The sequence below is a fragment of the Colletotrichum abscissum genome (assembly GCF_030869225.1).
Source record: "Colletotrichum abscissum strain IMI 504890 chromosome Unknown Scaffold_17.1, whole genome shotgun sequence".
Lineage (NCBI taxonomy): Eukaryota > Fungi > Ascomycota > Sordariomycetes > Glomerellales > Glomerellaceae > Colletotrichum > Colletotrichum abscissum.
In genome coordinates this window covers 894,595-909,969 of record NW_026850065.1, presented here as the reverse complement: position 1 = coordinate 909,969, position 15,375 = coordinate 894,595, and the positions used below count along the sequence as shown (strand labels likewise).

General features: G+C 52.8%; 5 protein-coding genes across 5 annotated transcripts; 2 read left to right on the top strand and 3 right to left on the bottom strand.

Annotated features, from left to right (window-relative positions):
* Positions 1 to 521: 521 nt before the first annotated feature.
* On the bottom strand, positions 522 to 2,402 carry CABS01_07962 (uncharacterized protein; the record flags this gene model as incomplete). The annotated part of the gene is made up of 3 exons (XM_060541324.1): positions 522 to 1,116; positions 1,172 to 1,812; positions 1,890 to 2,402. The coding sequence occupies 3 exons, from the start codon at positions 2,400 to 2,402 to the stop codon at positions 522 to 524; spliced, it is 1,749 nt and encodes a 582-aa protein (XP_060402824.1).
* A 539-nt stretch (positions 2,403 to 2,941) lies between these two features.
* CABS01_07961 (uncharacterized protein) lies at positions 2,942 to 3,771 on the bottom strand (the record flags this gene model as incomplete). Its single annotated transcript, XM_060541323.1, has 2 exons — positions 2,942 to 3,246; positions 3,354 to 3,771. Coding segments are annotated over 2 exons (723 nt in total), but the record flags the coding sequence as incomplete, so codon positions are not given.
* Positions 3,772 to 4,659: 888 nt separating this feature from the next.
* On the top strand, positions 4,660 to 4,869 carry CABS01_07960 (uncharacterized protein; the record flags this gene model as incomplete). The annotated part of the gene is made up of 1 exon (XM_060541322.1): positions 4,660 to 4,869. One exon carries the CDS (start codon positions 4,660 to 4,662, stop codon positions 4,867 to 4,869), a length of 210 nt encoding a protein of 69 aa, XP_060402822.1.
* Positions 4,870 to 6,111: 1,242 nt separating this feature from the next.
* On the top strand, positions 6,112 to 6,489 carry CABS01_07959 (uncharacterized protein; the record flags this gene model as incomplete). The annotated part of the gene is made up of 1 exon (XM_060541321.1): positions 6,112 to 6,489. The coding sequence occupies one exon, from the start codon at positions 6,112 to 6,114 to the stop codon at positions 6,487 to 6,489; it is 378 nt and encodes a 125-aa protein (XP_060402821.1).
* Positions 6,490 to 12,159: 5,670 nt separating this feature from the next.
* Positions 12,160 to 13,706, bottom strand: CABS01_07958 (endothiapepsin; the record flags this gene model as incomplete). Its single annotated transcript, XM_060541320.1, has 3 exons — positions 12,160 to 12,677; positions 12,741 to 13,226; positions 13,274 to 13,706. 3 exons carry the CDS (start codon positions 13,704 to 13,706, stop codon positions 12,160 to 12,162), a joined length of 1,437 nt encoding a protein of 478 aa, XP_060402820.1.
* Positions 13,707 to 15,375: the final 1,669 nt, after the last annotated feature.

The following is a 15,375-nucleotide window of genomic DNA, read 5'->3' as shown; positions in this document are numbered from 1 at the left end:
CCACGCCGAGCATACCACACGCTCTACTCCTCGCTAGGCTGTGTGAAATCTCTCGCCCCCAATACCGGGCCTCCTCCCAAATCCTATGTAGATTGACCAGGACGCCCGGTTGTTTGCTGTGGAAAAATAATATGTATGACTCTCCCGACTCCGACCGTTCGCCTCCCAGACCTAACGAGGAGGTATGAATGATGCAATGTCGTGAAAATCAGTCATTAACGCGTAAAAGCAGGCCCAGCAAAGGGCTCTGAGAGGAACAGGAGTTTCGGCGGAGACAGGTCGGTTTGATCACTCATTGAGTAACTCAAACTGTGGCGCCTGACAGTGAAGTTTTAAACCTACGCAGCGTCTGGTCTGTTCCGTAGCCTCGTCGTTTCCCCCTGATGGTGTCCTTTGTCGAAGTAGGACTAAGAGAATTGATAAAACGTATAATGCGGCGTCAAAGCACCGTCAAGTTATTTCGACGCCCGTCTCGAGTGACCCAGCTTCCCGTCTCTTGGATGTCTCAATCCACCAGAAACCTATCTAGATGGTCGAAAAGGGCCGTCAACCCTCACATCCTTGACACCCTCGGGCATCATTCTCAGCCATTCGGTCCAGTTGTCAATGTCGATCGGTTCGTCTCCTATCCGGAATGACAGTACCAGTTGCTGACCTTCTGTACCGAACGGAAGGCTCGTCCTCAAGGGACCAATGTTAAGAGGTGCGAGAAGAATTGAGGGTAGTCGAGCGTTTCCCGACATTTGCATATGGAGCGGAGATGGAAAGCTGGTGATCGTTTCCTTTTCAGGGTTCCTATCCTGAACGAGAGAAGGATAATTGGACAGTAGTTTTGAGTGAAGCTCTGCGGCAGAGAAGGGGCTCGTGAATCGTTGTGAAGCGCGTGTTTTTAGGTGCTCGGTGAGGACTTTGGTAAACGTGCATCGATCCAGGGCATCGAAGTGCTCCTCGGATACAGCAGCAGCCACCAGTTCCAAGACACCTTGCTGGCGGTGCATCTTGGAAGATGGAAAGAATGCGGCGTCCATCACAATCAGAGTGTCTGAACAGGCCTCCTCAAGCACCTGCTGAATACCACTCCACCGGATAGTCTCGGCCTTGTCCTTGTCTTTTGAGCTGGCAAGACGTTAGGTTCCAAGCCTCCTGAGAAGGCTACTTGAGAAGTACTCACCTGGCGAGCACCATTTCCCGGTTGCCGTCTAAGTAGGAATGACCATTGTAGTAGACAATCTTTAGAACGTCCCGTTGATCACGGTCCTCCACAAAGTCGGTAATCTTGCGCGAGAGCCATCTCCAAGGGCTTTTGCAGGCCTCTGAAGCAGACGGAATAGTTGTGATCGAAAACGTATACCGGTAATACTGGTCGAAAACTTCTCCAAGTTCTTTGACGGAGCTTCCAACGCTGAAATCAGGGTCGTCCTGCCAGTACAGAAGCAAGGCCTGCGCACTTGAGTAGCGGCTCCGACTGGGAGTAGACAGAATTCTCGAAACATTGGTCTGTAAGTCAGATTTAAGACTATCAATACCAGGCAAAATTGGAGGCTTGTCGAGCCTGGGGCCGGTCGGGAGTGGCGTGCGAATGCGAGACTCGCTGAGCCGGTGACCACCAGGAGGCGTTGGGGAGTCTATCTCCATCTCCTCGGGGTCCTGCGTGAACATTGACTTCACATTGTTGTTGTTCAGGGCCGGCGCTGGGCTGAGGGGCCGCTGGCCAGCCATAGACGGGGCGATATCCTGGATGCTGGGACTGTGAGACCTATGATATTTCCTGACGGCATCCTCCCATGTCATGTTGTGATGGCTAGGATGGCACTTGGCAAGGGCAGGATTGTCAGCAGGGGTGAGCACTTTTTGATAATAAAGACGTGAAGGGGTCACGGGTGACTTACTGCAACTCTCCTTCTGCGGCAGTCATTACAGGCGCCCAGCTTTCTGATGAGTGCGGCTTTCTCTCTCTGTTGCTGGGACAAAGGACCGGTTCGCCTCCTGCTCGCGCGGACCCGGTTAGAGACGTCGGAGCCATCCTTTACATGGAATATGGATGTTAAGTTAGGAGAGGTGTCGGCACTGTACGATGTGTTGCTTGTGTCCACGGACATATTGGTGGCAGCGGATGCCGCCGTGGCCTGAGTTGATATGGACGAGTTGGTGTCCTTCCTCAGCGGAGGAGAAGCCGACTGACCGGGGGTGGGAGGAGGTTGCTGGGACTGGTGCTGAGGAGTCGTTTGCTGCTGCTGCGGTTGATGCTGCGCTGGCAATGACTGCTGTTGTTGGAGCGGAGACTGTTGCGATTGAGGCAGCTCATGATGAGACATTGAAGGTGAGCCAGTTTGGGGTCTGTTTCCAGACTCCTCGCTGCCATTCTTCGGAGGCGCCTCTAACAGACTCGGAGCCGGATGCATGCTTGCAAGTTGTGTTGTCTTATTCCCTTTGTCACAGCAGCAACTACCCTTGACCCATCCTCGGTGTACGTTGGTGTAATTGTATGTGGCGGAAAAGATGAGAGAGAAGAGAGAAGAAGAAAAGAGGTTCGAGAAGAAGAGAGGGTGGCTAGTGGAATTCCCGCGCCCCTTCTCTTCTCATACACACACGCACTTGACTCTGTCTGGCTGTCGCGCCTTTTCTTTGAAGTTGGGCAGATTGTGTGGTGGTGCCCCACCGAGATTCACCGACGCGAAAGAGCGACCAGAGAAAAGTGAGGGGTAAAAGAAACGGGTCCTCGGAGGCGGGGAGCAGCCAAACAGAGAATGCGCCGAGGGCAAATGATGCCAATTGAGACCCGGAAACCGGAAGAAACCACCGCAGGGACGGTCGAGAATAAAAGAAGGACAATCAGACTTGGTTTCGGTGGACGACCGTCTCAATTCGAGGTGTGTGAAGGTGGGAGGATGAGGGCCGAGGCCAAGGTGCACGAATAAAAATAAGGTCGGTCGGTCAGGATTTAAGGGTACGTGCACCGAGCACCGGAGAGGGAAAGAGCGAAGAAAGCACGGGCCAGGACCCCCGGCAAGGTACGGCGCTGGGAATTGAGATCGGGAGGTGAGGTGGTACTGAACCTCTGGTAGTGCCCGTACGCAGTAGTGTGGTGGTGGTGGGCTGGTTGTGGTGGAGGTAGTAGTGGACTATGGTTTGGTCGCTGGTGGTACCTCTGGCTGGTGCAAAACCTTCTCCAATATGTCGATTGCGTGGATTTGGATGTTGTTGTTGTGGTGGGAGAAGAGAAAAAGCGACGAGGTATGGATACTTCTGGCAAGGTACCGATCAGTTCAGGCCGGGATGGGGATGGGGATGGGAACGGGTGAAGGGGACGGGGCAAGTTGGGCCTACGTAGGTGGAAAGAGAGACATACATACTTACAGTCTGGATGGATCGATGGATGGATGGATGGAAATCTGTTGACCGGGCCGGTACAACTAAACCTCTCTCCGAGTTTCTTGCAGTCAGAGATACACGGAAAACAGATACGGCGGTTAAAAAGCCCTTATTGGTAGGTAACGAGCGAGTATCGTCGACTGAGGTGAACCGAGTGACTTGCAGAGGTGCAGCACAAGGCAAGGTAGGAGGGAGAGGGACGAGACTGAGAAACGAGACAACCCTGCGACAGGGATCGTGGATGTTGTGGATTTTGGGTTCACAGAGTTTCGATGCTTGGGCTTTGGTGCTGAGTGATTGATCCAGGTGAGGGTTGTGACTTTTATCGAGCGGGTCTGGGTCCGGGTTTCGGTCTGATGTTTTTCTTGTGTTGCTGCTGCTTGCCGACGCTGAGCGGTTTTACTCTGGTTCTTTGATGATGCTCTGTAGGTAGTCGGCCTTCTTTCTATGTTCCGTTCACCGGGTCTTATGGTTCAAGGTATCTGAAGATGTTTGCTGCTTCGTTTCCGTCCGTCTTTACTCTCTGCTTGCTAAGAAAGGGAGTTAGAGAGCGAGACACACAGAGAGACAGAGTACACAAGCCAAGACGCGTGGTAGGTAAGGTAAAGAAATCCCCGCAGAGTCGAGGCCCCCGGTCCTTTCCTCAAGTTTTCTGAGTCGTTGCACTGGCAGGTGTGGATATCTCAAGAACAAGAGGACCGGGTTCCTCTTCTTTTCCAGCATCACGCTTCACCAAAGTCTCCATTCGTGGATGAGTGTGAACATCATCATATTTTCTTCTTCGCACAAGGTTTTCGCTCACCTCAACTCTCCGTTGCACCTTAGGTGACTACGTCCATGCGAGATTCAATGCAAGGCAAGCTTTGAGGTCTGAATGGCTCAATCGTTTTTTCGGGGAGATGGATGTAGGATGATAGGCACTTGCAAGTTGAACAAGAAATGAATAAGAAACTATGGCAGAGCACGAGAGAGAGAGAAGAATGGGCTCAAGGAAGCAGTCGTCGGGTATTCATTCGTACGGAGCAGAGAAAGGCAGGTGCGCAGTAGTAAGTCGCACGACACAGCCCAGCCGAGCCTAGTCGTGCCAGTCTTAACCTCCAAGTCAGCTTCCATTCGATCTGGCCAGCCCACCTCACCTGCTACCCCATGGTGCACCTCAGGTTTGTCTACATCGCCATCTGCATCTGCATTCTGGGCTACCTACCTTAGGTAGAGAAAGGTATGTACTCATGAAGTACCTCGTCTCCGTGGTGGCTGCTGATATACCCAAGGCAGGTACTTTGCCTCATGCTATTTCTTTCAAGTCACTTGGACTCAGTCACTCAACCTAATGGAAGGAAGGAACTGAGGTGCACTCTTTCCAACTCACCTCAACTAACCCGACCTTGGAACATCTCGGAAAGGAAGCCGCACCCGCATTTGTACCAGCCACTGCATATTGAGGTAGTTATTGTTCCAGCGTTCTTTCCCATTACCTACCTACCTTACCTTACCTGACATCCAGGAATAGCTAAGGTAGCAAATGGAAAGTCGACAACCTCACTTGTCAGGCTTCGCGGAGCGCTTGACCCGGCACCGTTTTAATTTTTTTTCCTTAACCCTTGGAGGGGAAGGAGGGGGAAACAGCGCCTGGCACGTCAAAGGAAGGGTCCAGGGGGGCCACTGGGGGGTGGTGACCTTTCACCTCCACACGCGCACGCACCAGATTCTGCAAAAGGTGGGAAGGTGCGAGGTGTGAAGTGGGATGGAGCGATGGGCCACGGGCAGTTTGCTGCGCCGTGGCGGGGACACCTTCCCTATCCAAGACCTCAAGGTACTCCGTGCCGTCATTTTGGCAGGGAAGTGACTTTGCCCGACGGTGAGCTTCCATGGCACGCATGGAGGACGGGAGACCTGTCTCGGGTTGGCAGGTGAGAGAGGAAATACGACGGTTGCTCTTGCCGCCAAACCGCCAAACCGCTAAACCGCCGCTCTCTGCTCCGAACCTCTAGTCTTTTTTTTTTCTCCCATCGGCGTTTTCTCGTCTTGTCTCGTCCGCCTACCTTAATACCTGACCACCTCACCTAATCCAGTCTACCACCAACCGTCAGCCTAGGTATCACCACCACACAGAGCATCCGTACCTTGACCTGTTACCTTGGCCAGCCAGTTCTTGTCTGCTCACCCTTCTCCCCCGCGATCCACCTTAGATCTTAACGAGATGCTTGAATCGAGTAGAATTATGGGGTCATTGCTGAAGCGTCCCAGACTCCCAGCCATCACTGCGACAGTGTCCACACCTTCAGCTCCAAGTCAAAGGGCAAGGTAGAACTACCATTGCATGGGATCGGAGAGGGCAGGGCAGAAATGTCCAGGACACTGAAAGATCCGTTGTCTTGGGCATGCACACATATCCGTACGCACACATTCACAAGGACAACTTCTCGCATTACGATCTGGCATGGCCTCACTTAGACCCGAAGAGTCGACAGATGCGCCCGATATTCAAAGGCATCCAGGCGTTCGCGCAGGATTCGCAGCCCAGTCAATAAAGCCCAGCCCAGCCCAGCCCATCAATTGAGTCGCGCGGCCCGGCCGATGATCTTCAACGAGCCAATATGCTCACCGACCGAGGAATGGTGTGAACGTCTGTTCTCGGTGTCTCGGCTAGGGGGCGTCTAGCCATGTCCTGTCCGCTTGGCATGTGCGGCTTGACTACGGAGAAGCTCGGAAACCAAACAGCAGCTGAGACCCAAGTCAATGACCTCTGTCGCCGCAAAACTACACTTCACGAGATTCCATCCCCTTCCATACAGCCAGCCGTTTTGCGCGTATTGCCTAACCCTGCCTCTTCACTGCCTGACTGATGGAAGCGAGGAACGATATCAAAACACCCGCATCCATGGAGCAAATCATGACGAGAAGGACAATGGGGAAGCAACTCTGGCGATGCAACACCAACCGGGCCTGGCAGAGAAAGACATGTCATGCGCACCACGTGGACCCTGTCCTGTCCCTGTCACCGTCTCCTTCACTTTTCGCTGTACGGATACGCTGTGCCTCCTCGTCTCATGGTTAGGTCTCGTCCCGCCCGCCCGCTCCCTGCTCTTCCGCCCACCGAGTAACAAGATCGGCTAGCTGAGTCGCTGGTTCACCTTCAGGCTTCGGGCTCAAGCCTGCAACTGCAAGTCTCCAACAAGTTAACAACTGACCACCAAACCCTTTACTGCACCTCCAATGCATCCAAGCGGGGGCTGTCAACCCCCACAGCCCTGGGCCAATGGCTCGGTTCCTCTTCTAATTATCCGCGCTCTAGTCGGACATCAACAACAGCCCAATGCAGAGAGAACAATGAACAATATGATTCATTGGAGACCTACAGACTCGAGATCAGAGCACTATCTCGTTACGCAATACCTCAACAACCCATTGGTCTATCCTCAAGGATGTGCAAGATTGGACTTGAGGTCGGCATCTACCTTGCTTGGGCTCGCCAGGCTAACTTGCCCCAATCCAGCCTGAAGCTGTCTCTCGACAGAGTCGATACCTCTCCTACTCACTCACGATATCCCATCCGCTGCGCGCTGCCTGTGAGTCGGTCACATCCACCGATTTTTGCCCCACGAACAAGAACCGAATGCTGCGTCCATCCATCCTCTCACTTTCTCACTCCTTTCGCCCACCTGTTCAACCAATGAGTCTGACTTCACCGGAAAATACCGCCAGCCTCACCGCAACTCCCTTTCCGATAGGTCTCCGCTCATCCCCCCACACTAGCACTTGAGTCTTTCTTTCTTTTGGCCTGATTCACGAATCATCATCCACCTCACAATCCCGCTGCATCTGCACTTCCCCTCGAACGAGATGAAGGCCGCAACGTTTTGCTGCATGTTTTGCAATGCTTTTGTCTACTCAGATGGCCATGCGATGCAACGGCCCAAGTCAAAACATGCTTTCCCTTGTTAAGTTTGCCAGTTGCAAGGATCACGGGTGAAAGACGCTGTGTTCATCGCGTCGTTGCTTCTTGAGTTGCCTTGGCTGGCAAAGGCGGCAGTATTGAGAGTCGCATTTCGATTTGCCAGCCACCCTTTGCCAGTTACACCGTGGCTATGCCTCTATTGTGTGTATCAACGTTGCAACTCCGGCATTCCCATCGACAAAGGGCCGGCGTCAAAACACCACTGACCATCCAGCCGGCAAATATCCACTTCTACGGTATGCCTGTATTCGTCCTTCCAGACCTCTCCTGCCGTGTCGACGACCTGGCACAGTCAAGGTGTGTCTATGATTAGCGGCATATGCACGAAAGACGTGCGTACATACTGGTGGGATTCGCGCTTCAGATAGCCGTCGCGCCGTCTGTTCTTGTCGGCCTGCATGGCATGTGCAGGAAAAACAACATCAACATTTACAGCCGAACCTCTCTCAGCTATGGATTCTCTACCGCCCCAGACATTGAAATTCGCCTTCTCAAAATGTCGGTTTGGACTTTTGGAATAGTCCAACCAGCGCGACTGTTCAGCACATCATCAGGATCGGACCGAACCACCTTTGTCCATGGCGCCTGCCGTCCTTGCACAACATGAAAAAAGAGGTGGCGGGAGCGGGCAGCGGGTGCCACATCCATCTCATCGTCGGGACCCGGTGAGCTCAATGTCCCCACCCCTCCGAGCTCATCACTTATCTCGGTCTGCATTCCTCCGGCCATTGAATAGATGGGACCAGAGCCGGGGCCAGAAGCTCACTGGCTGACCTTGAGGCCCATCTGCCCATCGCCGACGATTGGGCAATGATGAAGTAAGAGGTCAAATCCCGCACGGTGAAGGAACGGCAGGCTGGCGGATGGCAGACGCCAGACGATGGTTCCACCAGCGGCCAGTGGGATTGGCCAGCCTCCGATATCGCCCCATTCCGCTTTAGGACTGACTCGGGAACCTCCCGCCGACCGAAGCCGCTTCAGCGAGGTGTGACAATGGGCGGCAACGCGGGCGCGAACGGCCTCTGAAGCGGTCGGCGCCCGGCGTCTAGCCGACTTGATGGACCACGCCCCCAGCCTCAGTCACCTGGCACATTTTGAATGGGGGTGGATGTTGAATGTTGCTTCAGAACGTAAGACAAGCCTCGGCAGTTGCTGCAAAATGCGGGACTTCTTATACTGGTTACCCGCCTTTGCTACCATTGCGGAGGTGACACACAGGCTCGCGTACCAAGTAGCCGGTGAATCGTTGTCACTAGCCCTAGTAAGTTTGCGGCTCAACTCTCACCTGACCGAGTCGCCTGCGGTCCCAGACCTTGGTGATTGCTCACCTAATTTAGAATGGACGCCACTCTTGACATTGACTCAGTCACAAGAGTATACCATCGGCTGGTTGTGATATACTGACTGACTCCTTCCAGAGTTACTCCTGAATATGGCTCAATTGTCCCTATTCACACGGTCATCATTTGTGGACATCAGCCTAATAGACCATGTGATCTCCTCGAGATACATCTTCACATGTGATTATCAACCACAGCCTCGAGAATGCCTTTGGTTATTTTCGTATTTCCCTGAGATTATTAGCATGTGAAACGGGCAAGGAATAATATGGAAATTTACAGCATGCTGCATATATCTCCCTCTTTAGGGTCCCTTGCCAAAACATGACATATCATATCGTATACCAACAGACTGATATACCCCTTACAGTAATCCTTGTTCGTCAGGTATCCACCGGCAGCTCAAAAATGACTACGGATAACCTGCTGTTCACAATAATTAGAGTTTCCAAGTGCCCCAAGGCAGTAGTGGACCATGAGATGGAATTGCTGATTCGAATGATGGACCAGATCAAGTGAGCAGTGAGCGAAGTACCAGGGTCCTTGAAGATACCATGTTGCCCGAGCTGAATGCGTCTCGGGTTGGTTCTACCTCGGATACTGCTTAACCAACGAAAGGTAAGAGACACTACAAATATCATGGTTCAACTTGATAATCAGGATGCAACCTTACCTTGGGTATCAACAATACAGCCGTGCGTTTCGACGTATCGGTCACTCAGTGGCCATAGCTGATGTAACATGGATGTAACACAGTAGTGGCAATGTAATCCCCATACTTGCTCCTTGGACAGGCGACGTCTACTCGCTATATCAGTGTACAGTAGTGGCAATCAGGGTTCGCTTCTACTCTTGATGATTGTCGCCCTACTCATCGTTGATGAAAGATCCAACCGCGTTCGTGCGCCAGTAGTTTGGACCTTTCTTGTATAATGCTGGCCACGGCGATTCTCCAGCACGGCATGAGTCGTTTGAGTCTCATGAGGCACTACGATTCGAAGGGGCGTGGATTTGAAGGGGCGTGAGATTGACGACGGGAGAGTATCTGAGATGGGGATATGAATGTTAGCGAGGTTGGAATAAGCCCCTCGCCCCCCCGCGCGAAGCTGCTCACTCGGATATCTGTCCAGATTCCATGCGAAGGCGATCTCGTCCGAGTACTCCGTGTGCAATGGCTCGCAGCTTTACTTGCTAGTTGGCTTGATATATGACATGATATCCTGTGACTTATTTCCTCGTGATGACTACTCCGGGTTTTCACGAGCGTATCTACCGTCGGAGGTTTGGAATGACCTGTCGTTTCCGGTAAAACTAACATAGGCTTGCCTAAGAAAATTCCGGCCATGGTTTTGGCATTTCATTACTGTGGGCGTGGAAAGACTGACCTGGCACAGGAGGGGGGGGGAGGGGGAGGAGAGGGAAAAGGGGGTTCATCCATGTGAAGTCGAAATCAAAGACGAAAACGTCAGATCAATGACAGAGGGGACTGAGATTCCACTCTGACTCTGTTGAGTCCCCTACAAACCCTTTGCACGAATCCCCCCCGAGTCGGCCTGTTAGTGGACGGCGAAGGATAATGGACAAAGTAGTAGGCAGACACCCTGATATGGCAGGTGTATACTCATCGAAGCCGCGGTGGCGTAGTAGCACAGGTCCAAGATACGTCACGCCAGCGAACCGTGATGTAGGACATTTGGTGGGTTATTCGTGCATCGTTATATACAAGGCTGAGCCTGAAGTAAAGAATCGTGAGTTTTTGTTTTTTACCGAAACGCTGTCTTCGCACACGCATGTAGGTCGACCTTGATTTCCGTCTGATTCTTCTCCGCCTTGGTGATTTGTTTGGCTTGTACGATACATTAGAGGGTCTTGTAATCCACCAAACGGTGGTGATGTGTACGACTTGAGGGTCGTCATGATCAAGTATCGCATGATGGACAGATAAGCAGGAGCGTCCTCTGTCTCCATCGAGCCCCCGTGCGCGTGGCACGGCTAGTTGGAGCAATTGCTTCCAAGTCCTACGGTCCGGATACCTTGACCCAAATGACCTATACAAGGGAGGAGAGCCGGGTGGGAGGCATCGAACGGCTAGAAGGGCGGCTGGGCGTGATGCTGAACATGGATAACCGATATACGATAGCCAAATACCCGTCTCCTTTGTCGGCTGAACAATGTACCCAGTTCTAGACACATAAATTACTATTACTTTCTCTCTTATAACAAACCGGAAGGATTGAGTGTCACGATTTTGGGAACGGCTTCTGTCTTCCGGTATTCAGTCGTCCTTCGAATGCTGGTGCTGGAGATCGGGACGAGTTTGTATCTAACCACTTCACCAGTAGTGCTCTCCATCATGATCTCGAACCGGAGTAGGAGGTAGGGACAAGACCCTATCGCTCATGAGATATCTCTCCCTTTGCGCAAGCATTCGGATATTTGGTCCACTTACTAGGGGAATATCAAGGTCATCTATAGGGCGAGTATACTTGGTCGAGGAAACGTAATGAGATGGGCATATGGTCCCCAGGCGCGAGAAGGCATCGCTTACATTCTAAATTCCAGATTTACCTGAAAGGTGGAATACACGAAAGTTGCTTGGCCATATTTCTCCTCGCCTTAGTCCTCAGATCTGTTCAAGGCAGGAGCGAAGTCGACATTGTTTACCTACCTACATCACACCCCGCGCGCCTTCCCTCGCAACCACCACAACAACCCAGTAAACAACAACACACCTCACCATCACCACCATCTTCATCAGCAACCTTTCTCGAACCACAAAAACAACTACATATATACCATCTCTATCCACTCCTAAATACCATGGACTCAAAATTCGACCACCCAAAAAGATAAAATCTCTAGAAAAGTTCTCCTAAAAGTTCGGAGAAGGGGTGTTGAACCCCGACCCTATGAAAACCCCACCCCCCTAGGGGAATTTTCTACTCGGTATTTTACCGCTCGGCTAATGCGTTCCCGGGGCGTCCCCCGGGGCAGGTATTCGTAGGAAGAAAAATGTTGTAGATGAAGGGTTGACCGTCCGGGTGAGGGTGGCTTGAATGTTGGGATGAGAAAAGGGGGGGGGGGGGGGGGGGGGGCGGGGGGGGGGGGGGGGGGGGGGGGGGCGGGAGGGGGGAGGGGGGGGGGGGGGAGGGGGGGGGGGGGGGGGGGGGGGGGGGGGGGGGGGGGGGGGGGGGGGGGGGGGGGGGGGGGGGGGGGGGGGGCGGCACTGGGAGTGGTGAATGTGTGGGTGGGGAGCCTGAAGTTCCAAGAAAGAGACGGCCGGATACCTTCTTGATGAGCAGGTTACTGGGATCGAGGCACCAAAGGATAGAAATTACTTTCTATTTTTCGAATCTGTTCTACCAAATAAGCAAATGAACATGCCGTCTATGATGGCCGCTGCTGGGAGCCATCCAGCCTTGCGCTACCTTTCACCTCAAGCATCATCACAAAAACAGATAACGTCCAGCGTCTGTCTACCTTTATTCATTAAAGGGGCTTATTCGCGAACCCCAACTCCTTATTCCCGCCATGAAACACCACAAACTGCGACTTTAGGAAAACGTCCCCGTAAATCGCAAAGGGCAAACCCGCAGAGCTCTGTATACCCCCAAAGCACGTCGTCGAAGTCTCAACCGTCTGCCCGTCGACGGGAGCAAACTTCATAAAGTCACCCGGGACGACGGCCTGGTACTTGCCCATGTCGACCGTGAAGGACGGTATCGTGTCCTTGCAGTTGAAGACGAAGCCTCCGTTGGTCGCGTCGTACTTTGCGCTCGCGATGCGTTGGTAGTACGCTGAGACGATGGCGTCGGGCAGCAGCATGAGCGTCGTGCCCGTGTCCGCGATGGCGGCGTGAGGGGCCGAGGTAGGCGCGCTGCCGTTGGAGCCGACGGCGAAGCCTTGGGCTGTGAATTGCCAGAAGCCTTGCGTCGTATTGGCGGGGACGAAGGTGATGTCGCCAGTGTACTCTGTCGAGTCGAGGAAGCCAAAGTTGTAGTTTCCAGCTTGTGATTGCGAAATTAGTGAATAGTTCCGAAGGGGCCTTGACGTGAGAATTTGAGACTTACCAGCTGCCTTCTTGAGGTTTGCTGTGAACAGTGGCATGGCGAGATTGTTCATTGCATTCTCGAAAAAGGTTTTCTGCTTGGCAGGCTTGACGGTGTTGATGTTGCCAAAGGCAAGTCCGACAAGACCAGACTGGTTCTTGTTTCGGGAAAATGACGAAGACACTTGAGTAGCAGACTCGACTGCTTGGCTCTCTACAGTCACGCCGCCGATCGTGACAGTGTCCATGAAAACATTACCTTGGGACGAGCTACCGTCGCCATAGGAGATCGACCAAGAAGCACCCTGGAGGACTTTGGCACTTGTACTGGCGTTGATGTTATACACTGTCTGCCCCGCGACTTGGGTTATGGGTGTCTCGCTACTGAAAACCCATAGATCCGAGGACCCGGTATCGAAGTTGAGCGGGATAGTCTGGGGCGGTGTGCCGATCTGGACAGGGCAGAGATACTGGCTGTCGAACTCGGCGGGAATCGCCGCAACCTCTCCTTCAGGACTGTAAGCTTAATCCCAAGAAGCCGACATATCAACTTACCACCTGGAGGTGTCTTCGTGCCATTGCCTTTGTTACCTCCACCTCCGGGAGTGGTGGTTGTACCATTGCCCTTGGAACCACCAGCACCAGCATTGCCTCCTTTCCCTCCCTTACCCTTTCCTTTGCCGCCACCCTTACCCCCTTTACGACCGCCATTGCCTTTGCCTCCGTTCAGCAACCCAAGCTCTCCGAGGATTTGATCGATGAGCCCCAGTAGATCGTCGGGAATCTGCTGCCCGAACTTGGAATAAGCTCTGGCCAGTGCGATGGGCCCTCGCCTGTTTCCATAGTAAAAGTCGGGATTGGGAGCCTGCTCGATTCGGAAGGCCGCGCCGCCTAGAGTGGAAATTTCTAATTTTCGAGGTGCCGCATCTACTAGATGAGAAGCAAAGGGAACGAATGCTGCCACTGCAGCTGGTTTGGTGAAACGCATGGCCACTTGGGGTAGATGAAAGGTCTGGCGAAGGAGTGAAGCCAGATGAGAAGCTCACAGAGCTTTCAGCAAATAACGATCTTAGAAGAAGAACAGTATGGAGATAGTGACACAAGGAAAACAAAAGGCTTGGAAGCGCGGAGCGTCCTGGAGAGATAAGCACACAAGCTTTTGCCAAGTTCGCTTCCCATTGTAGCAACGCATAGATCGACCTTCCCAGCCGTTTCGAAATGCTCGAATACCTAGTCACCAGTTGGATCGCCATCCAGGCAATGACGAATCGCGAGACAGAAGGAGGAAATTCCACTTTCCGGGCCTGGCGACGAGGACCTGATGTAGGCGCCAGGGGCTGAATCGTTCAAGTCTGCCTGCCATCAACGAGTCGACAGTCTCCCAAAGAGGCGCATCCGTAGATGACCTGCGACAGTCGATCATTCAGCTCAACTCAAAGCGTGGTTCCTCGCGGACACTGTACGCCGGACTCGTGAGGCGGCCTCTATGGCCGTATGCTTGGCTTCCGAAACACTGTAAGTCAGGCATGCGACCCCTGTCCGCAAGGTCAACCAAGTCGCGATGCCGAACTCCCGTGACGATTTGTTGGGTTCCCAGACCCCTGTTTGTAGCCGCAGCGCATCCAGCTAAGTCAAGGCTTTACTTGTGATGTTGAACGAGGGCATCCGTAACGTGGGAAAGCGAAAAATTAATGATCAATCATCTGAAGTTGCTCAGAGACATGCGATGAAAAGAGCGGGAGAAATAGATTGCGACGTATCTTGACAGTCAAAGTCTAATACGGAGACGAGAAGAACAAGGGAGTCGGAGAAGGTGTGGCATAGCTGTGACGAGATTTATGCAAAACTGAAACCGCTCTCCATCCTTCTGTTGACAGCTGTTGTGACTTGGACGACTCCACTTGAGTCGTCGGCCGAATCCCCGGACATGTGCGACGGTTGTGAGTATTTGACATCACGGAGAGACAATGCAAAAGCCGGTTGATGCAATACTGATCGGACAGTAGGAGAAGTTGTCCGTTCCTTGACGTCGGGACAGCGGGGTTCCGACGGCTTATAAGCCCGGCTTGAGTTTGCGACTAGAGATACTTGCAGAAGTCAGCCCGTTGATAAGGCGTATCAAAGAGGCATCGTCAAACATATTGGTATACCTAGGAACCGAGCGAAGGATAGCGCCATCACTTGGCGAGGTCGATCTCTGCAAGCTAATCTCTCCAAGGCGTCGCTGCCTTGATTTTCCGTCCGAGATCCTGTTGGGACACATTCATCTTGCCAGGTATTGGCCATCCATCATCAAGCTCTCGGCTGACTGGCCAATACCATTTCATCGGCCGATGATTCAGGGATCGAAGAAGCGATGAGAGAATGTGCATGTGTGTATGTGTTCATGGGTAAGGTGAAATGAATGGTGGCTTGACAGCTGCCCAAATCTTCAAAAGGTGGAAAGCTCAAGGTGGAAGTAGATTCCCGAGCCAGGCACTGCCAGGATGCTGCTTAGTCACCACAACATACCCCGCTACCCCACTTGCCTGCTTGAATTTCTGAAATTTGCCAAGAGGCAGTGACAGTCCAAAAACTCACAAAGACTCATCGCCCGACCATTGCCCCCCCTATCACCGAAAGGCATCAGGTCCCCTTACGCGTCTTCGTACGTGTCA